Genomic DNA, 21,447 nt, shown 5'->3' with positions numbered 1-21,447 from the left:
TCACCTAAATGAATGCAATTATTCCAACACAAATTGACAACAGGGAATCAGGCCTCGTGTCTTACTCTGTGATCTGGTTGGAAGCATAATCTTTTCTGAGTTGCTTTCTGATTTTCATTCTTTGTGACTGATATACAATGACAGCCTTTTCCAAGACTTAGGAAATACCTTGTGATTTACAAGCTGTAAATGAAGCAGTAAATACCATTATGATTACACAAAGTAGTTAGTTCCTTTTGATATACACATAGATTATACTGATTACCCAAATGCACGTTTTAACAGAAGAGCTGCAATGCTTGAGTACATTGGAATGCCACAGAACTCAAAGATACCCTCCAAAGGACACAGGAATGAAGAGAAGCTTCTGCACAGGGTTACATGTGACATGCATTGCAGATCTGCGTGGGGTTCCCACAGCACGGCCATGCGGTCCTGCCCCTGCTCCCAGGAGTGCATATCCCATGCAAAAGTTTGGAAATGTAGCCCAGCACGTCTGTGTCAGTTGTCTGAACAAAACATGGAAGCTGGAAGTCTTAGAGAGGTACAAATATTATGTTAGGCCTTTGCTGACGTTTTCTTGCACGTAAATATGGCTATTGAAGGGTTCTAAAGGTAATACCTCAGATGTCCTTTAGAGATCTGTACTAAATGAAGATCTGGCCTGGAATGACCAGAGCCCCATTTCAGCAGAGTTTGCTTTTTAACTTCTAAAAGCAGTTAGAAGTAGGCTCAAGGCAACATGTTACCACACTGCTGTCCTGCATCTCCTTTTCTGCCTTTGTGCAAGGTCACTGCATGCTGCAGCCTGTAACTTCCAGCAGCAGTGGGGCTGCACTGCTGCCCTTGGCTGGAAGAGGACACGGCCAGCCTGCTCCCACGGGAATGATCCCATCATCCCACCCATGGCTGGCCCTCTGAGCTCTGCTGCTGCTGCTGGAGCAGAGACCTGCATGTTTGAAACAGAAAGCTCTTCTGAAATTCTGTGTCTGCAACAGAGCTGACAGTCGTGTTTTACATGTGGTCAGTTGTCCAGTAGTAGAAGCAAATGCTGAGTATTACATTAAAAAAAAAGGGCGGGGGGGCTGTAGGGTGGTGAGGAATCCCAAGGATAAACAAATTTTCTAATCTAATCTAAAATTTAAAGCATAAAAAGTGTCGAGTGCCAAAGTAATTGAAAATCAAGAACCTTCCTTAAGATTTCAAACAGATTACTCTCACTATGCTTCCAATTATTCACACAATGAAAACTCGCTACATAAAATCATCCGTCATTTCTGCAAACAATACTAATGTTTTGAGGCACCAGCTTACCAGCATTCAAACTATTAGAAAGTAATATAATGATAGGACACATACTTTTGGATTTAATTAAGAGATAAAATAAATATTTATGTTAAACTTCTTTTTGATTGCACATTTGGTGTTGGAAGTTACATGGTCACAGAACATGAAAGAAGTCAAATACTTTTTGATCTACCAGCAAATTCTAAATACATCGATAAAGAAGCCACACCAGGCCAAATAGATTACTACTTTCAAGTAAGTCCATGAAAGTTTCCCAAATACTGTTATACAAAGTTACACATCCATGCTGAGTTATTCATCAATGTGTAGCCAGAGTCTTGCAGTAGGCCAGGATTTTATCGGCAGAGAACTGGTGGAGGAGCTGTGCAGTGTGATTAAAAATTCCGGTTTGGAAGCATTAACATAGAAGTACTTGTATAGTCTGAACTGGAGACTGCAGTTCTGAAGTTGGGAAGAGCAGGAGGGAAGAATGAGAATATTTTTCCATTTTAGAAATGCTGAGGCACAAAACACAGTTGCTTCTATTACTTTCATACATGAAATCCTTTCTCCTGTATGTGCATCATGTGTAACCGCAAAGTCTGTAAACTGCTGACTATTCGTCTCTGGTGTCCAATGAGTGCAACTCCAATTCTTCTAATGTCACTGCAAGATAAAAAGTTTCATCTTGGATGCAAATATAATAAAGCCCCCGGTGCACAAAAGAATATATGATAACTTCACTAAAGAAGTTATCATAGAACTTCTTCTCCAGGACAGTTTACGTTCCTGGCCACGGCATACGAGAAAGCTGCAAATGTTAAATTTTTCTGCATCTGTCAATTTCAATTTTTGAAAAAACAGTCGTTTAAGAAAAAGAATATAATAAAAAGATTTATTTAGACCACTGGGGTTTAGTGCTCAAAATTAGTGATATTGAGGCTTATTAGTGATACTAATGGTCAATTAATCTTTCCAAATCTCAAGGACTAATCAGGTGAGTTCCAACAGTCCATTTTTAGTAATGTGATTGTAGCAATTGTTTCTCGCTCATATTTGAAATGGGTTGGGGTTTACACACACAGTATCACAGTTCTGAGGCAGAAATAACTGAGGCTGTGCTTCCAATGATTTGGGGAATGGTAGTAAGTTAGTGAGAGATGGTCTAAAGATCAAATTAGCAGTGGAGCTTCCAGACTGAATCTGATTTCCCTCCCAGTTCCTCTCATCTAGCCCTGCACCCCAGAGTGGGTAGCTCTTGTCACCCACAGGCCTCGACTCTTTGGCAGGAATGAAGTCAACAGCCACCAGAGCTCAGCACAATCCACCAACTAAGTTTTTCTGTAAACATCCCCAGCTGCAAGAGCTAAGAAAGATCACAGAGGCGCTGAGGACAGGAAACTTCAGATATGCCAGATTTGTCCATTATGCAAATCCCACACTGGGACATACACAGATATTGCCTGTTTATCCTCAAAAACTGTATGATCATATAAACAGTAAAGGAGCTCATGGGATAAGGCATGGCCTTCATGAGTTTCAGATGTGCACTTCCAGATATCTGCATCTGATCTCCAGATTGGTATCCTCCAGCTGAGGAACCAGTGCAGAGCTTGCAACTATTATGTGCTTAGGTTTAACATTCTCATGGGGCATGATAGACAACACTTGAGGTCAGCAAAAATACTGAGTATCCGAGAAGCTAAAAGGAGTCAGTGTGAAGAATAAAACTTTACAGTGGAGAGTGCTTTCAGAATTGCGAGACCAATGCTTAGCATTTATCAGGAAGGAGGGCCTGATAAAGCACAGAAAGAAGCTAGCAGGTCTTGTGTAACACAAATCATTTGGAGAGGGAATCTCTCAAAAAGTTGAAATGGTATCTAAAGAAATGAGGATAACCTTAGATTAGCTGTAAAGCACAGTAAGGCAGACCGAAAAGGAACTTGTGGAACAAACAGAAAAAAAAAGCCCAACAATAAAATAGAAAAAATAAAAGTTATAATAATCTTTTTGCAAACTTACTGGGTACAAGAAACCTGCCATAAAATGTGTAGAGTCTAACGATGATTTGGGCATAAAAGAGCACTGGAGGAGTGGCCATTGTTGGAAAACTCAACCATTTGAGTTAACATTCACTGTGGAAGAAATTGAAATGACCCCCATGCCAGATCCTTTCTGGGGGACTTGCCAGAGTATCTGAAGTGACTGCAGGAGACGTTATAGGAAAAACTGTAAAAACAAGCAGCAGCCCCTGTCCAGACAAGATTATATTCAGGCAAAAGTTCCAAAAGAAAGTGAAGATGAAATAATGGGCTTACTATCAGGGTTGTGAGAGAGGGAGTTACCAGCTGCGCTCCACATGTTAAAAAATTTCTTGGTGCCTGAAGTATGGAGCATGGTGCCAGACAAAATGTTTCCAGGGAAGATCTGGGGAACCACAGACCCATGAGTCTGTGATCATTACAGGGCGTAAGAGAAACTACAGGAAAGCACAAAATTACTGAATGCTTGGATAAATGAGCTACTTGAGTCACCATGGCTTTTGAAAATAAAAGTTCTGTTTTATTAAATTACTTGTTTCCAATGTATGATGACCCATTTGATACACCTCACGCTTGGATTTCCAAAAGCTTTAGGGAATATTCCTCACAAAAGCTTTATAATGAAGGAGCCACTTCTGTGTAATATAGGGTATAACAAAATGTGGTCTTTGTATGACTAAATAACTGGTTTAAATACAGGAGGTTAGCAGTAAATGGTCAGGTTTTACAATGTAGTTATTTATATAAATCTGCAGGGACCTCTGCTGGGATAATGTTGAACATTATTGTTCAACAAATCAGTAAATGATCTGGGAAAACAGGTGAGCAAGAGGTGAACACCTCAGCTGGTGAGGCTGAATTGTTCAGGGTAGGAAGGGAAAGGGGCAGCTGTGCAGAGTTTTGGAAGGATCTCACAAGACTAAGTGACTGTGCCATAATGTGGTAGATGGAATTCAATATAGGTGAATATGAAATGATGCACGTGTGAGAAAATCAGTCCTAACTTTACATGTAAAATTCTTCAATCTTAACTGACAGCTACTATTGATACAGTCAGTCCCAGCATCAAATAAAAGATTGGGAATTCATGAGAAGGGAATAGAGAGCAAAACAGATCCCATCATCATGCTACCATATGAATCCATAGTTTGCCCAAACACTTCTGTATTGAGTGCAGGGTTTGCATTAAAAAACCACAGGGTGGTGTCAGAGATGGTTGGAACAACTTCGTTATTAGGACTGAAAGTCTTGATGATATTCATAGAAAAGTAAGAAAATATTTTTGCCACTGATTTCAGTGGTCTAGATCAAAACTGATTCCCCAAGAAACATACTCATCCCTGGCCTTTGGTTGTATTTGGTGTCGTCACAGAGTGGATCTATCAATTCTGGGTCTCCCCATCATACATCTCTTGTGTTGTTTTGCTAAATAACTGTATTTGTCTTTTGTGAGCTGAGGAAGGAAAGGAAATGAAAGCACTGTTCCATACTCTGCAATATTTGTGTTCCTGCAGCATCCAAATTCAGATTAATTAGTCACTGTAGGGATAATAGATTATATACTTACTCAATATTCATTCTTGAAACCATATCCAAAGTTGTGAAACCTGCTGCCATGAAGTTATTTTTATACTGACCCATTTTTATGGAATCCAGCCAGTCACTGACTGAAACAAACAAAGGATATTCTGGAACTTCACCAGGTGAATCTGGCATTCTGTAAAAAAAAACCAAACCAAAACAAAACAAAAAAGCAAAGGTTACTAAGCAATACAAAATATGACACCCAATTTACCCTGGTTGACATAGCTTTTACTAAAAGGCAGAAGGAATGAGAGAGGAGTCTGAGCTGTAAAGGTCAGACCTTAACTGAGGATCTCTTTAACCTCTTGTCTAAAACTTATAAATCACTTCAGTCTGCCAAGCTGCACTACTTAAACAATACATTTTATTAAAGAACTGCAGCTCAGTAACACACTGAGGAATAGGCCGCTCCCGCTGCACTTCTTTTTGCTCCCCAGAATGTTTCATTGCATATTGACATGTTCAGGATTATAATAATTTTTTGATACAGTATTCAATGTAGAGGACAATGAAAATTTAGCAGAAGATGCAATTTAAGAAATTAAACCACCATGAGATGATTTTACATTTACGTACAACCACCCCACCCCAGATGGCTCCTCATTGTGATACCATTATGCTACAGGAACACTTTGATTACAGTACTCAAAAGCTAAAACTCACCCTAAAAGAAGCCAAAAGAATAAAATGTCATATCTTTGCTTTTACATAGAATTACATAGAGGAGCAAATAAAATGGAAGGAGCTAATTTAGTCACATTTCTTTTTGAGCTCTCTCCCCTAATATTATCACAACTGAAACAGAAAGATGGAAAAAGATTGTAATTTTGGGGCACTGATTACCAGTCTTCTGTTGTGTGCCACATTTGGAGGGCTCACAACTTCCACTTGCTTTATGCATTTTATGTAGAGAAATTGTATGAACAAAATGCAGAAAATGCACACTGCTGTTTGTAAAAGCTTTATAATAGTCTTTAGGAGAAAGACACAATTTATTGTAAATGAAAATTTAGAGAGCAAAAGCCAGCCAACATTTACTGATAGAACATGACTTCATGCAGGAAGCAACACAGCCTCATATCTTAATGAACCAAGTTTCACCCACACATACTCAAATACAGTAAGTACAGTGATTTTCATTCATCAAAATGATAGAGGGAGAAGCTGAAGGACAGGAGAACACAGTAAAGTACAAACCGTAATTAAAGACCTACCATGGTCCCTTCCCATCTGAATTACTCTATGATTCTATAGAATGTTACCCAACAATTGCGTCAAGCATTCTCAAATGAATGGGAAAAAACTTTCACATGCAGGTGAAGTCAGTCATAGTTCAATAAAGCATAAGTATTTTAAACCCTAAGTTATGATTTAAATAAAAAGAGATAAAAATACATTACTCTGATGCTAAATAAAGTGATCCAGGTACAAATAGCAAGTCATATATATACATATATATATATATATATGCATATATATATATATGCATACACAAATAGATGTTGCTAACTCTAGGGCATGGATGTTTAATCCCACAAGTCTCCCTAGTCTGTGTTGATGAAATGGCTGCAGCCTTCACTCCAGGTTTTCCTACCAACTTCTCCATTCAGCCTTTCCCACAGCAAGTACCAGCCCCAGTTTTGCCTTGTTGCTCAGCCCTTCTCAAAGACATTTAAAGGTTCTCAGCAAGCCCCACTCAGGGCTTGAGAACCCTTTCAAAGCCCACGGGGTCTCCATGAAAGCATCTTTATCTTAAGGTGACTCTCAGTGACTGAAGAGAGTAAGGCCACCTGGACCTTTGCTGATTTCAGCTGATATATGCAGGGACAGCTTGGATCAATAAGCCTACAAATACTGACAAATTCTTCCACTGCAGCCTTGCTTATCCTGTGGGTGCATTCATTTCTGAAATATTATTAGTGAAAAAAACCCAAACCCTGGGCAACACTATCAAGAATTTGTTGTGGGATAGTAACAGCATATTCTCTTATTTGGTCACTGCTGCCATTCTGCTGCAGAAAATAAAGATTTGGCAAGCTAAGACACAGCTACTTTCTGCAGGATATTATTCCAAGGCAGTTCACAAATTGCTTGAGCACTGTCAGATGGAGAGACAGGCTGCTGAATGGAGAAAAAAAATTACAAAGAGAAAACAAGCATGTAGGAAAAACACACACACACACACAAAGAACAAAGAGATTCACAAAGATTAAGGATAGATAGTGCACAAACAGAACTCAGACAAAAATAATAATAAAAAAGCCTAATATAATCTGCATGGCTTGAGAAAAAATCTTCCTTGTACGACAGTGTATTAACAATAAAGCAAACCTTAAAAGGGGCTTAAAATTACTTGAACCTGCATGACTTTATGAACTCAGAACTTTGTGGCTCTCCCACCCCTACTTAATGCCCTAAACCCATAATGATAGCCTCTATGTGTTATGAAAAATCAGAATGTAACAAAAGGATCTTACACAAGGACATCCTCCACCAGGGTGTGAAGGGTGCTGGGGTTGCGGATCAGCTTGTCCAGGAAGCTGACGATGTCACTGAATTTGGGACGGTGGTTCCTCTCCTTCTGCCAGCAGTGAAGCATGAGCTGGTGAAGAGAAGCTGGGCAGCCCATGGGAGCTGGAAGCCTGTAGCCCTCTTCAATGGACAGTATAACCTACAGAAATACAGAAATCTGTATGGTTACCAGGCATTAAATGCTGACAGCACAGTGTGACACTGACAATTAGAAACCAGGGATGATAAATTATCCATGGCACAGCCACCCTCACTTCATGCATTGCTGGGGCTTCAGTCGGGGAATCAAGACTGGCAGGGGTGTGACCAGAGGAGACAGGAAATATTTTGTAGGCATATAAAACACAGTAGGAACTTTTTTAGGGTCACTGGTCATCCTCTTCAAACAGCTAAGAAAGCAGGAGGGGAATAAAGAATTCACCAATACCACCATCATTTTTCACTTCAGGGGCCCACAAACTTACCTGGCCACTGCATCTTTCCATACTCTAATATTTGCATGCTGACACAGTGTTTGTGTGTAGCAACACCCCAATACAATCAAGCACCACAAATACACATTGTGGCACCAGATTTACTTGGTATTCACATGTTTCTGCTGATCCTTAGAGTGTGATTAATTCTGACAATGTCCCCCACACCAAGTTACAGCAATGTTATTTTGCAGTCTCCCTCAGAAACCTGGATGTCTGAGATATTTGTGACTAAACAAAAGTTAATAAAATTATGCTATTACCCTAAAGTGAGTGAGACCTTCAGATTCAGCAGATACAGAAAGTGTGTTTGGTAAAATTCAGAAAGAAGCCTATCTGCTGCCACAGGTAAATCACAGGTATGAAAATCATGTAAATCACATGTTGATCCAAGTCGAGGGAAAGCTTATTTTTAGTAACATGGGTAGCAAAAAACATTGATTGAAAAGAAGAGTAGCAGCCTGGCTTGATAGGAGTTAGCAAAACTAGCTAAATTCCATGGAAAGCTTCATGGATTCATAACAGCTTACATGGATTCATCCTACGTAACGTTTAAAAAACACAAGGGAAGGTCAGGAGGTTCTGCAATGAGTGGTGGTAGCAGTGGGGATGATGTTACAAATTACACAGTCAGGATTGTTTTTGTATAAAAAGGAATGCAAAACTAGTCAGTGGCTGATCAAAAATGAAGCTAGGAAAAAGACCAGCCTTACCACACGTGCATAACCCTCCCACATAAAAATCCAGCCAATGCTAAATTTTTTCTAATGTAGAAATGATTTCACACAGTATTTATAACCACACAGTGCACTTAGGAGGAACATACCTGCTGCACTGATACCCACTGAGCTGCAAGGAGACATTCATCATTTTCACACAGATGTATGTACATGCTGCAGACGTATTAATGCAGCTGGAAGGGGTTACATTAAACTGTTTACAGCAAATCAATGTTTTACAGCACCAGCTCTGCCTTCAATATATTCAATCTTATTATCCTGGAATATGTCCCCGTTCTCTATTTGAATTCTGAATTAATGCTGGCTCTGCTCAGCAATGCCTAATGCTTATGCTGCAAGCATTATGTAAATAAAATAAGAGTAAGGAAGCCACGTTAGGACCTGAGCTCCCCTTGATGGCATGGCAGGAAATGGAATGAGCCTTTTGTAGCTGCTCACAGCTGCTTGTCTGTTTTATAAACACAGGAGACCTGGTCCTGTAATGCACATGCTGCTGTTACAGGAAAAAATGCCACCATCCCATTGCCAGGGAAATATTTCCTTCAGAACCTTGCCTCCCAGTGATAAAAATGCCCCCATGGACTCAGGATGGGCAAAACTCAATCACATGCATGGAATTTTATTCACATTTGTTTTTCCATTTATTATTAATGTATCTCAAGCAGTTTGTCAGAAGTAGGTTCATGAAACACAGAGAGGGGCAGAGCTTAGTTGGCACTGGCCATCCTTAGCAGCCCAGAAATGCAGATACAGAATCTTTTTACATTTAACTGTGCCTGTTGCAAATGTGGAGTATATGAAATGTATTTTGTTTTTAAGGCAACAGGAAAGCTGCTCTACTTTTCAGAGATATAAGCATTTGCTCAACACAACAATAGAGGGCTGATGAGGTTTTGCTGAAGTAATTTATTCAGGGAAAACCCAAAAGCAACCATAATTTTCCAGATATATTTTCTCTGCCACACTTTATTTTAACATATCTCTGAAAATGAAGTCACAGTGCATTTTGTTTCCTCTCTTGTTCAAAAGGAACATTTCAGTATGAAGAGAAATGCCAGCTGGTACTGGGATAATTACAATTTCTCATTAATACCAGCACATTTAAAAAATAAACTGGAAATATTGCCTCATTAGTATCCCTTGTGAGGCAAGTATTATTTTTAGATTCTAAGAAGCAAGAGTAAAGATGTGATAAGTGCCTAATATTGCAATGGGAATCAAATCTCAAAGGAAGAATTAGAGCATTTTAGTTCCTTATTTATTTATATATTTATTTTAGCTCTTGCTCTACCATGCATAGCACCCATCTCTGTTCAGAGAAATCAGATATCAATGTACCTAAAAGGGAAGAAGTACTAAGTTTTTCTTAGTAAAAGAAAATTGTATATTATAAAACATGTAAAGACTTTGCATGTTAACTCCCCTCAAATGCCTTTTCCCCTTGTCAGTTTAAGGCTGACAATGCACCACATCAATCATGAAATCTGTATCTACAGGAAGGGCACAGCAAGAGCTTGTTTGATGTTAGACATAGCTGTGAAGTTTGAATATTAACAGAGTTAATCTTACATATTGGTTATGATTGTCTGAGCAGTATTTTATTCTTCTGCTGTCTGAGCGGTATTCTATTCTTCTACTTCTACACAAAATTTATACATGTGCAATTTCAAATTAATTGGCAACTGGCAAAAATGCCATCTGAAAATGAAGCTGTAATCTTCCTGATAGTTTCATTATTAATAGTAACAGGGATTCTTGCTTTCAAAAGTTAACTGACAGCTTTTTTAATGAGACTGAGACAGAAGAGAGTCCAGAGGGACGTTGTCCCTGTGTCCTCCTGACATCTGAAAAATCTACCAGGAGGGAGAGGCAGCTGCTGCAGCCTCATGGTACAGAGCCAATCCCAGGCGCCTGCCAAGTGTTTTGATATCTCTGAGTTGAAAGAGCTATATTAGGATAAGTTGTTTTTTTTCAGTATTACAAGAAACTTTCAGGAGTGTAAGGAGTTTTATTCTGTTTGCTACAGTAGTTTCCTTGCATACCAATTACAACCCATTAAATATTCTTTTCATTTTTTTCCTTCTTTTTGAATACTGCAGCTCTGCAACATGCATTAATTTATATGGTGGCCTCTAACAGGTGTCCCAGTAGACTTCACTCACAGCTGTTCTACAAACCAAATGCATGGAATATAAATCTTCCTTCCCTCACATGAGCATTAGCAAGCCAGACTCTCAGCACAATCTGTTCATCAGTACACTAGTTTCCTTGGAAAGTTCAATATCTTGGCTAATGTTTATTAATTAAGCAATAAGACACGACAGACTGTGCAGCAGCCCTAATTAATGGACACCTCTGGTGCCTGCCACACATCTAAGAAGTGCATTAATCAGCACCAACACAGTTTGGAAGTGACTTACCACAATAATAAAATGGTTATTTACTTAAACAAGAGCAATTCTCAAACTTAGCAACATTTTTAAGCCTCTGCATTATGCAGAGGCTTAAATTTATTATATGTACAGTATTAATTTTATGAGAAGCATTTTGCAACTCAGTTTCCTTAAGTTCAGCTTCCAAATCCTTGCTGGGGAATATAAATAGAGGATGCTGGATTTGCAGAGGTGTTGAGTCATTCTGGATACCTGTGAGCAGCTGTAGTCTCTGAACACCAGACTGGGCTTATTTAGGTGGCACGTACCAGTTTAAAACTTCTCTCATCAGCTGTGTTCATCACTTACTTAGCCACGGTCTAAAGAAAAAGCGAGTTCATTTTCTAAAGCTGTATAATCAGAAAAGGACTTGGTAAGATGGATTGAGAAAAAAACCCCAAACCAGACCCAGTTCTGCGGAGTTTATACTTGGAAAACTTTTGGTGATCTACCAAAATCCACCCAATTAAAGAAATATTTTAATTGCTGTCTAGACAAGGGCTTTATTATGATCAAAACTCAGTAAGTGTCTTAATGGTAATGTCAGCAGACATTCTGATGTAGCAGAACCTCTGACCATACCCATGCAAGACTTTATTAACTGTTGTTTGCATCCTGTGTCTTTTGTGAATCTGTTTAGTGCACATCCCTCTCTGTTGTTTTCCCTGCCATCTGTACAGTACCACTGACCTTTGAAAGTCCTATTATTGCTGCAAAATAAGCCCATGTGAATTCAGGGCAATTTCTTGTACTAAAAGAATGGTCAGTAAGAACAGTAAAATAAACTTTACATTATGTCTAATAACTTGAAACTTCCCAGTGACACCTGAAGTGACTAAATGTATGTAGAAGGTCACAGATGCTCACTGCTCACATTCTGGCACTGAAATCCTCTGGGTAGGAGAAAAGGAGTCCTTTGTGTTGGGAATTGCTGAACTGCAGGGAAAGCCCCCAGCAATTGGCATCAGTAGGGCCTGCAGCATCGTTTTGTATTAACAGACACTTTTATTTTGGATGTAGGAGTAATTAAACAATGCTATCTTCATGCTGTAGCTGATTAGCTAATATATTCTAAATGGAGAGGTTTGTGAAAATCTTTTTTTTTGTTTCTGACAGGTTTGCGTGCTTCTTTCCTTTTCTTCCTGAAACAGTGAAATTATTTTTTAAAATTAAAATCTCTCTCAGATCCTTATCCCCAAATGACCGATCAGCCTTAACAAGCAACCAGACTTGAACAGCTGAATAACTTAGCAACAATGTAAAAACAGCCATCTGGGAATGTCTTGTCAATTCTTCAGAACCAATGCAGGAATATTCCAGGCACATATATAAGAGAGGTTAAGGGGGCTTGGCTGATATTCCACATTTTGACACAGAGCTTGATGGCTGGTGTGAAGACTGAGTGTACCAGTTTGAGCTGTCACAGTGATCCATCAAACAAGGGAATTTGTGAAAACTTAAATTGTGGTAGAGAAAAAACCCCTACCATTTCCCCTTTCCTATATTTTTTTTCTAGAACAAGCTTTCAATTATACTAGAAGAAAATTTGTTCTTTTTTAAAACCGGGATTCTAGCCTAGAAAGAGAATGAGACAGCAAAGCAGGGCAGGGAGTGGCAATAACTTTTAAAGCACATTTGAAAAAGATGCAGATGAATTTTGGGCAGCACTCACATCCTGGTTGGACATCTCCCAGTAGGGCCTCTCTCCGTAGGACATCACCTCCCACATGACAATTCCGTAGCTCCAGGCGTCGCTGGCGGAGGAGAACTTGCGGTAAGCGATGGCTTCGGGAGCTGTCCACCTGATGGGGATCTTTCCACCCTGGAAACAGGATGAAAATTTGTCAAGGTGATTAGGATACAGAATAGCCCATGTTTTAAAAGTAAAGGAAAAAAAAAAAAGCCTGGATTCTGATATTCTACATTCTGACTTCCATCAGTTTGCTGTGTCAGTTTCCTGCAAGTGGAAAGGAAGAAATATGCCTGTTTTATGGAATTTGAAAAAAAAAATTTCATATGTAGTCTAATTCACCAATACCTGCACTTTGTGAAAATAACCCAGTTCAAAGAGCAGAAAGCATTTGAGATGATTAATGTTTGTTCAGTTATATAAATAACCAGAACATGCATTTTGATTGAAAACATCCCAAGCCTTAAATTCCTAGTTCATTGACATTTAAGCTTTTTCCCTGAGTGAAACAGAAACATCTATTGCAAAATGGAACACTGAAAGCTCTTAATAAAATTGTATAATCAGGAAAGAAACGATACGTGTTCTATTTGCCTTCAAAGCACTACATTTGATTGTATCTTTTACTTTTTTGGGTGTCCTTTAAATATCCAGGAAGAAAACAAAGCAAGTATGTTTCTAAATAGCCATTTCCTTAGGATATTCAACAGTGTCATTCTGCAGCCTGCAACTTAAAATCCAAGCTCTCCCACCAAAAAAAGGAGAAAGAAATCAATCAACAAATCTAACTTACCGTTTATAAGACCACAGGATGCACAATTTTTCTCTGACATAAGTTCTTTACACCATTGAATCTTTTTTCTCATAAATAGTTTCTGTGTGAAAACTACTTTTCCATCTCAGAAAAAGAAAAAAAAAGGTATTTCCTCTCCAGATACATTGCTCGTTTCAAAAGTGTATTTTTTTTCAAGGGTGTACATTTATCATCATTCTCACTGAACCCTTTGGAGAGAGAAAAGCAGTATAGTGAAAGTGCCACTAGATGGTAGAAGGAGGCAGTCAGTAGAGCTGAGCTCACTCAGCAGTAGTCGCTTTCAACTAGCAGTAAAAGATTCTGCTCAGTGTTATAACTGTATTTCTGACTGAAACAAATGAGGAAATGAACTGGAACATCCATTTGGCAATGAAGAGAGGCCACAGTTAAAAACAAGCATGTAAATCTCTGCTAATTTGCTTTGAATGTATGAAAAATTATCTGAGACTTGTTGAGGCCTGACTTTGGCTGGTTGAGAAGCTGTTTGTTCACCAATAAATTGTTCCAAATCCAGGCTCTGTGTTTGTGGGGATGTGCCACTCAGCCACGCTCTCCTTGCTGATGGAAAATGCATGGTTAACATTTATATTGTATGAAAGTGACCAAGATGTCCTTTGGACATTTTTACATCTTTTTGCAGCTGCTTTTTCAAAGCTTCTGCTTCCTCACATGTGGTAAATCACTTACTGATTTAAGCACTAATAAAGTATTTTTTGTATTTTTGCCCAAGTACCTCCACTATCTGCCTTTTATTTATCCATTATCCTGCTGGTCAGATCACTCATCTGGCACATCAGAGATGCAAAAGACTTTGTGCCTCACCTGCTGCCACCTGCCCTCACCAGCACCGCAGAGTGTGATGCTCTTGGTCCCCTCCTGGTACAGCTGTTCCACTTAAGAAGCAATTAAAAATGCTTTTTGGGAATGTGAATGAAGGAACAGGGGGAAAAAAGAGAGTTTAACAGGGAATTCTCCAAGGAAAGTTTAAAAGTAAAGGATGTCTCTTCTCCTGGAAATATTTATTTATACTTTCTAAAGAAATTTACTGGGTAAGAGCACTTGGTGTTTGATGTCCCAGTCTGGTTTCAGTGGTCTTTTCATGGAATATGCAAGGCCAGGCTCCCTGAGGTAGTGGAAAAATCAGCTATTGAATGCCACAAATGTGCACCTTACACAAACCAAAAGGATGCATCTGAGAAACAGAGAGTTTTAGGATCTAACTGTAAAAGATACTCCAAAAATATCTCATCACACCTCAGAGTTACGGGCCTTGTCCTTTCTACTGGATTGGGTTTAGTTCTTTACTTATAAAAATTTTGTCACCAAACGTATGTAATTCCATTCTCAGAAAGATTCCTGTTTTGATTAGTTTTATTAATAATTTATTACTTTTTAATTTTAATGAAATTCTTATGTTAATAATTAAATATCTAGTTGTAGGTAAAAGACAAAATTATACATGTGAATCAAAGGCATTTGGATATTTACAGATTTTACTTTTAATCTATACATTAATATAGTATGGATAGCATAACAGGAAAATTATCTTTACACTGTATCCTTTTCTTAAATCTGATTTTGTATTCTCAAATTATACTCAAAAGAGAGGGCACATCTTGAGCAGTGTTTGCAGCTAGGTTTGTGACTCCTGGCTAAATAAAAATGAGTTTTAAAGAATCTTATCAGACTCTATAACTACTTTCATGACACAGCTTCACTGACTGATCCCTTTTGGACTGAAACAGTAGCGGCTCATTGAGTGTGAAAATGAGAATGAAGAACAGAATCTTAACAAAATTCAAGGCAGTTCACATTCAAGGGCATAAGATGTGTTCAGGGTTGTAATGTAAAATAAAACACTTTTGTGCTGGCTCCTAAAACCTCTAAAATTTTTACAATGGATTCATCTTATGTATGAAATAGGTATATTCATGAAAATGTGAATTTCAATACTTAATTATGGTTGCAGAATATATTTTTATGAAAAAAAAGTTGTTTTATTTATTTGAAAGGCATTCAAAAGGTGGAGATTGCAATATGAGTACCTTAAGGAACATGTATGACTGAACAGTAGTAATAGCTGCTCATGCATAATAAAAGAACACCTAAGGTTTAGAGTGGCTGAAAATATATTTCCTGTTTCTGATTAGAGTAATAAACAGTGTTACAATATTGGATATGCCTTTTTATATTTTAATCTAACTGGCGAAATAATAAATGTAATACTTACTGTTTCCACAACGCCTCACCTTCAAATTAAGATAATTGATAAATCATCGACATTTTGCTGCTATAGCAATGAGATCTCTCAGAGCTGCCTGTGTTAGAAAGCCCTTTTTGCTTTTAGGTTATTTTCTCCTTTTTTTTTGTTTTTGGGGAGGGGGTGGGGAGGAGGGGCAGAACGAGTGTTAGGAAACCAATTGTTTTTCTGCTTCATCTCATACATTAATAATGATATCAGCAATAACCTAATTTTGTTTTCACGCAGTGAAATAACACTAACTCCACTGTTCAAATAATTAGAATTCAGCCTTTTTTCCCTGTATGCTGCCAGCTGAATAGTGCCTATCTCCTGATTTTTTTTGTGATTGTAATTTAATAAGCAATTTTACCACACAGCCTAAGAGTCCCCTTGGAATTATAATATTAGGTTCACATTGCTTAGCTTGTAGAACTGTTCAGAGATGAGCCCTTGAAATGAAATTTACCCCCTCAGCCACACCTACACATGCACTGGCTTTCCCTGTAGAACTGACAACAGCACAGTTTGCCACCCATTGAAAGGCAGGACTGGAACTCCTTGGTGCAGAACAACTCATTCTTTACCTCAGGCCATGCATGAGAGAGAGAGAGACAGTCTTCACCAAGTGCCATCTCTGAGCTCACACCACCAAAAAGTGCTTATGATGTCTTGTGTGGCCACAGCTGTGTTTTTGCTTTTTCCAATTTGATTTTTTTCCCCTATTCTACACGTTAGACATCTCTTTAAAAGCAGGAGGCATTAGCAATTCCTTTAATTAAAAATCTAACCATATTTCCAAACTCCAGCAGAACAATGTAGCTGGCAGGTACAGCCCATGATTCTACCAAAAAAAGGTGGGGATGCATCAGTAAGCTCAAAATGTGTGATGGGAAGAAACAAAGGAGGAAACTTTGTGATGTCAGAATTTCTGGCATGCCCCGGGAGCTGATTAAAGGGAGGAGTGGTAACTGAGAGCCTGAGGTGAAAAACTGAAGGCAAGGTGTGTGTGAGCAGCCAGCAGCAAACCCAGTGAGTGCATCAGGCTGACTGTGCCCCAGAGGTGTGAGAAATGCCTGTTTCTGTGGAAAAGCCCCTTCTGTATTTCCCTGGAATGACAGACACTTCAGAGGGACTGTCACACTGCTGGCTGCAGGTCTCCTAAATGCTGAGGGCCAAACCCATCAGATCCAGATGCACAGGCATCTAGAACTGTCTGATTCTGGGAGAAAAGGTGCTGAACTGTGTGCACCATTAGTCTGATCTGGCACAAGAATTCCTGTGCTTCTGTCAGTTACTGCTCCTTCATGTGCAGTGTCACTGAATTGTGCAATCACTTTCCAAGACACAAGCAGAGTACCGGTCTTTACCTCAATGACAGAAACAGGGGGAAAAAAAGAACTTCAGAGTGAAGAGAGACACGAGTAATGAAAGAGACTAGTTTTAAATATTGGACATAATTCATCATTCTGTACAAAAACCTTCTGCCACTTCACTAGAGTGATGCTTTTATTTGATGCTCAAATTTTTCATGTGCAATGCTACAAGTAGTCAGAATTTAACATCCTCAAATCATAATTTAGAACTATTCAGTACTATCAACAGTCTTCTGTTGTGCCTATTGAAAAGTGTCTATTGAAATACCAGAGAAACTACATGGCAAGATAACAAAACTGCTCTGCAAAAGCATTTCAGAATTTGCGCTCATTATGCCAATTCCAGTTGGTTCTACCAGTCTCATTTCACTCAGAACTGAAATGAATAAACCCCCCTGATTTTCAAAAAGACTGAATTTGCTTTTAATCTCTGGGAAAATATTACTTTCTTTCAAATGTCCTGATTAACAATGCTGAAGTTAAATATGTGGAACTTGATTTCCCCCCTAAGTTAGCTATTCAAATTTTCAGAACAAGTTATTTATGGTTTTGAGAGTATGTTAATTTTAGTGGCTGTTAACCCCTACACTGCACATCTATTTGTGTCTTCCACAAGAGGGAAAGCTCCTGATGGATGGAAGGAATCAGCACTGAAGATACTGGCAGCATTACAGCAGACAAGATAGAATGCCTGTCCAGAGATCATCAGGAATACTTCACATTAACCAGCAGAGGTGAATCAGGGTGCTTCTCCAAAACACTCCACACCATCCTGTCATTTTGTCTTCCTGAAGGCCATGAGATGGATGAACTGAGTAGTGCTGCACACATATGCAAACCTCCAGCAAGGCTGACATATCCTACCCTGTCACCTTTTAGCTCTGACTTTGCTAAAATTCAAGGAATTATGAAATCAGAAACACTCTCTAATACAGTGGAGATTCTCATTAGCAGTGGCAGCAGCATTCATTTCCTTTGAAACAAAGCCCTTCAACAGCCCCTTGCCTGCTCTGAGGCACTGATCCTACCTTGGGCTGAGAGACAGTGAGAAGGCTGAGAAAAATGCATAGTTCTGACCCTCAAAATCCACATAAGTGAAATGGCAGAGACCATTTACATCTATCCTGCCTTCTTATTTTCTTGACAGGGCAGTTTAAGGAACATTATACAGTGACAAAGAACTCCCAAATACAAGTGGTTGATACCATTGCCTCTTGTCTGTGTAACTAACTGGATTATACATCTTTTCTTGTCAGACAGGATACCTTTATCTACAAGGTGCTCATTGAAAATAGATAGATTTTTTGCTAGAAATATTAATTTTAAAATATTTGTTAGGTTTGAAAATTAATTCCAGGCCAGGCAGGCTAGTGAGGGCTGGTGGTGCCCTCAGAGCCCTGGTGAGAACCAGTCAAGTGTACAAAGACAAATAAACGTAAGTATTTTGTAAAACCTCTTTGAGACTGCTCTTGTGAAAGGTAATGAGGAGTCTCACACTGTTTTAGAGAGTGGGACTTCACATTTCTTTGGGATTAAGAATGCATTTTACAGTATTGTGTGCTTGGCTCTTGACCACAGAGAAACCCTTTCCTCTTCTAAAATTAAATATCGGGAGCATGTATCTCTACCAAACCCAGTTTAGAAACTACAGTGCTATTTGACAGTTAGGACAGGAAAAAATGTCATTTTTCCTTGAAACTAATATTTCTGGCAAAGATCTATCTCTTTTCAAGAGCATCAATTTCAAGCTATCTGCCAGCTGTGTCAGCACAGCTCACATTACAGCCGTAACCAATTTCTTGAGAGTTACTCCTCCAGAGTCCTTCAATCTGCACATCCAGCCCATCCTCTTTGCTTACACAAGGAGTCCTACCAAAGTCAATGGATAAGGTGAAAAGGATTTTTTTTTTTTGTTTTGAAGTGCTTATTTGAAGGATGCCTTACGTTGCACAACTCTGCAACAAAGGAATTTGCTATGTGGTCCATTCTTCCAGCAGAACTGAGTTACCAAACACAAATATTTCTCTAAACTCAACTAATTTAAGTTGAAAACAAAAAAGAACTTACCAGGCACTATCTTTTCTTAAAAGCATCAAGGAAGGCTCCTCTCTGAAATTATGCCCCTGCCTTGCCCAGGGCTTCATGAAGTATTTATTATTGGATCAAAAATAAACCGTTACCATGCACTGCTTGAACACTGGATGTTATTATCCATCATTAACGATTTCACGGCTAGTGATTTCCACACTTGTATTGAGCTGACATGCACAGCAAACACTTCCCAAGTTTCAGGAATCAAGTGGCCTCTCTCTGCACTGCCATAATGCCCAGATAATTCATTCCTCTGCCCTGCCCCTGAACCCTGCCATAATTCCTTCTCTACCACACAATTTGAAGTGGCCAAGAAAAACTCAGAAGCATCCAGGAGCTCGGAAAGTGAGAACAAACTGAAATGGATCTAAATGTAAAATTAACACTATATAGGCTATAATACTGTCTCAAGTAAACATTTTAATATTCCATTCTGTGGGATGCTGTTCTAGAGATAATGTAGGGACCTAGATACCGAATTAACATACAGCTTGCTCTGGGGTACATGAGATCTTATTTACCTAGGGTTTCTTCATAATTTATTCTAGAAACAAGTTGGAAACACCATGAAAATTAGGCTTCTCTTCTGAGAGTTGCAGTGCCACAAATGGATGATGATCAGAATTATTATGAGGCTGAGCTGCTCTACAAGTATCACTGCTTTAGTTTTCATCCCAGCTGCATCAAGCAGTGCAGAGGAGAATTAATAGCTTAGTAACTGATGGATTACATTTTCTGCTCACATTTTTGTGAGGTCACTTCTCATTTTATCCTGAAAGAGTTGGCTGGTTATTTAAGTTTCAGTCAATTCATGGATAAGTAGCTGGGCAAAAGATGGGAAACAAACAGTCAGGAAGAAAAGGTCAGTTTTTAGAGTGGCACCCCCCAGAGATCAATGCTCATGTCCTGCTGGCAGTGTATGCAGAATCTATAATACAGGCTGAGCTGGGAACATCTAAAATTGTACTAGAAATCCAAAGGTATTCATGGCAGTAAAGATGATGAGGATTTACCAGAAAAATTTGCTGAAGAACCTTATGATGCTGAATTGAAAACTGATAAAATGTCACAAAATTCAGTGTTATAGTGATGCACATAGATTAAAATGCTCCTGAATTTACATAACAAAAAACACGATTGTAACTAGGGTGTCACAAGACAGATCTTGTAGTTACAGCACAGAATTGACTCTATAACAATATCAAGCCCCTGCTCAAAAGCAGAGTAAAGGGAAAAATGGAATGAAATTGTAAAAATAACCAGGAAAAGTAGGAAGTATAGCACTGCTGAAACCTAGGATATTCCTGCATATTGCTTACTGATCACAGTCTTGATCCCTCACTCCAAAAGGACACATTGAAACTAATAGAGTAGGTAATCAAAGGTATAGAATAAAAGAAAGTAAGAATGGTCTATAAAACCCTGAATATAACGGATGAGACAATAGATGGAGAAAATAGACCCAAAGTACATCAAACATAAGTGGCAAGCAGCAGATTAAAAACATTAACAAAACAATTTTTTAAAAAGACACATTGCTACAGGATTTGACAGACTCTAAAAATTCAAACCTTTTCAAAAGCTACTAGGTAAAGTTACAGGAGAAATATTTGTGAAGGGTATTACAGACAAAGTCTTGCCTCTGATTTAAAGAAGTCTTTGAGCCACAGACTGCTGAAAGCTCAATAACCTGAACTGAGAATGCATTGTGTGCACAGCATGTGCACTTATTACAGAGAATCTGGAATTCCTCCTTGAAATCTCCTGCTTGTTTGCTTTTTGGATTCATGCTTTGGAGCTCACAAGCATTGCAGCTGTCTCAGTTAGGCCTTTACTCTCTTCTCATCATCTCAGTTTGTTTGCAGGTGAAATATAAGCACATGGGTAACAGTGTCACTGGAAAAAAGTCAAGGATGTACATGTCAACAGCATTCTGAGGGAAAATAAAGTTAAAAAATATTTAAAAAGTTAATTTTAAAGGAAGTCATCTGAAGTGAGGTGTCCTTTGACGTGAAAGAATGTAACTGTAGATGGGTATCTGAAGCATCACAAGTCATGTTTTGTTGTTGGTTCTATGACTACATTCCTATATCTCTACTATGTTCATGGATATCTGTTGTGACCAAACATTTTGACAAAAGGAAATA

At 38.7% G+C, this 21,447-nt stretch overlaps 1 protein-coding gene across 1 annotated transcript in view; it reads right to left on the bottom strand.

The window, feature by feature from the left end:
- Nucleotides 1-1,371: 1,371 nt before the first annotated feature.
- Nucleotides 1,372-21,447, bottom strand: part of EPHA6 (EPH receptor A6) — a 334,811-nt gene continuing 314,735 nt past the window's right edge. The window contains exons 14-17 of the mRNA XM_014307568.2: nt 12,763-12,912; nt 7,391-7,584; nt 4,897-5,046; nt 1,372-1,953 (exon numbers count right to left, since the gene is read on the bottom strand). Coding sequence (XP_014163043.1) covers nt 1,839-1,953; nt 4,897-5,046; nt 7,391-7,584; nt 12,763-12,912 — 609 coding nt within the window. The 3' untranslated portion in view covers nt 1,372-1,838. The remainder of the gene's footprint in view (nt 1,954-4,896; nt 5,047-7,390; nt 7,585-12,762; nt 12,913-21,447) is intronic.

The sequence above is a fragment of the Geospiza fortis genome, unplaced genomic scaffold (assembly GCF_000277835.1).
Source record: "Geospiza fortis unplaced genomic scaffold, GeoFor_1.0 scaffold72, whole genome shotgun sequence".
In the NCBI taxonomy this organism is placed as follows: Eukaryota; Metazoa; Chordata; class Aves; order Passeriformes; family Thraupidae; genus Geospiza; species Geospiza fortis.
This window is presented reverse-complemented; position numbering and strand designations above follow the sequence as displayed.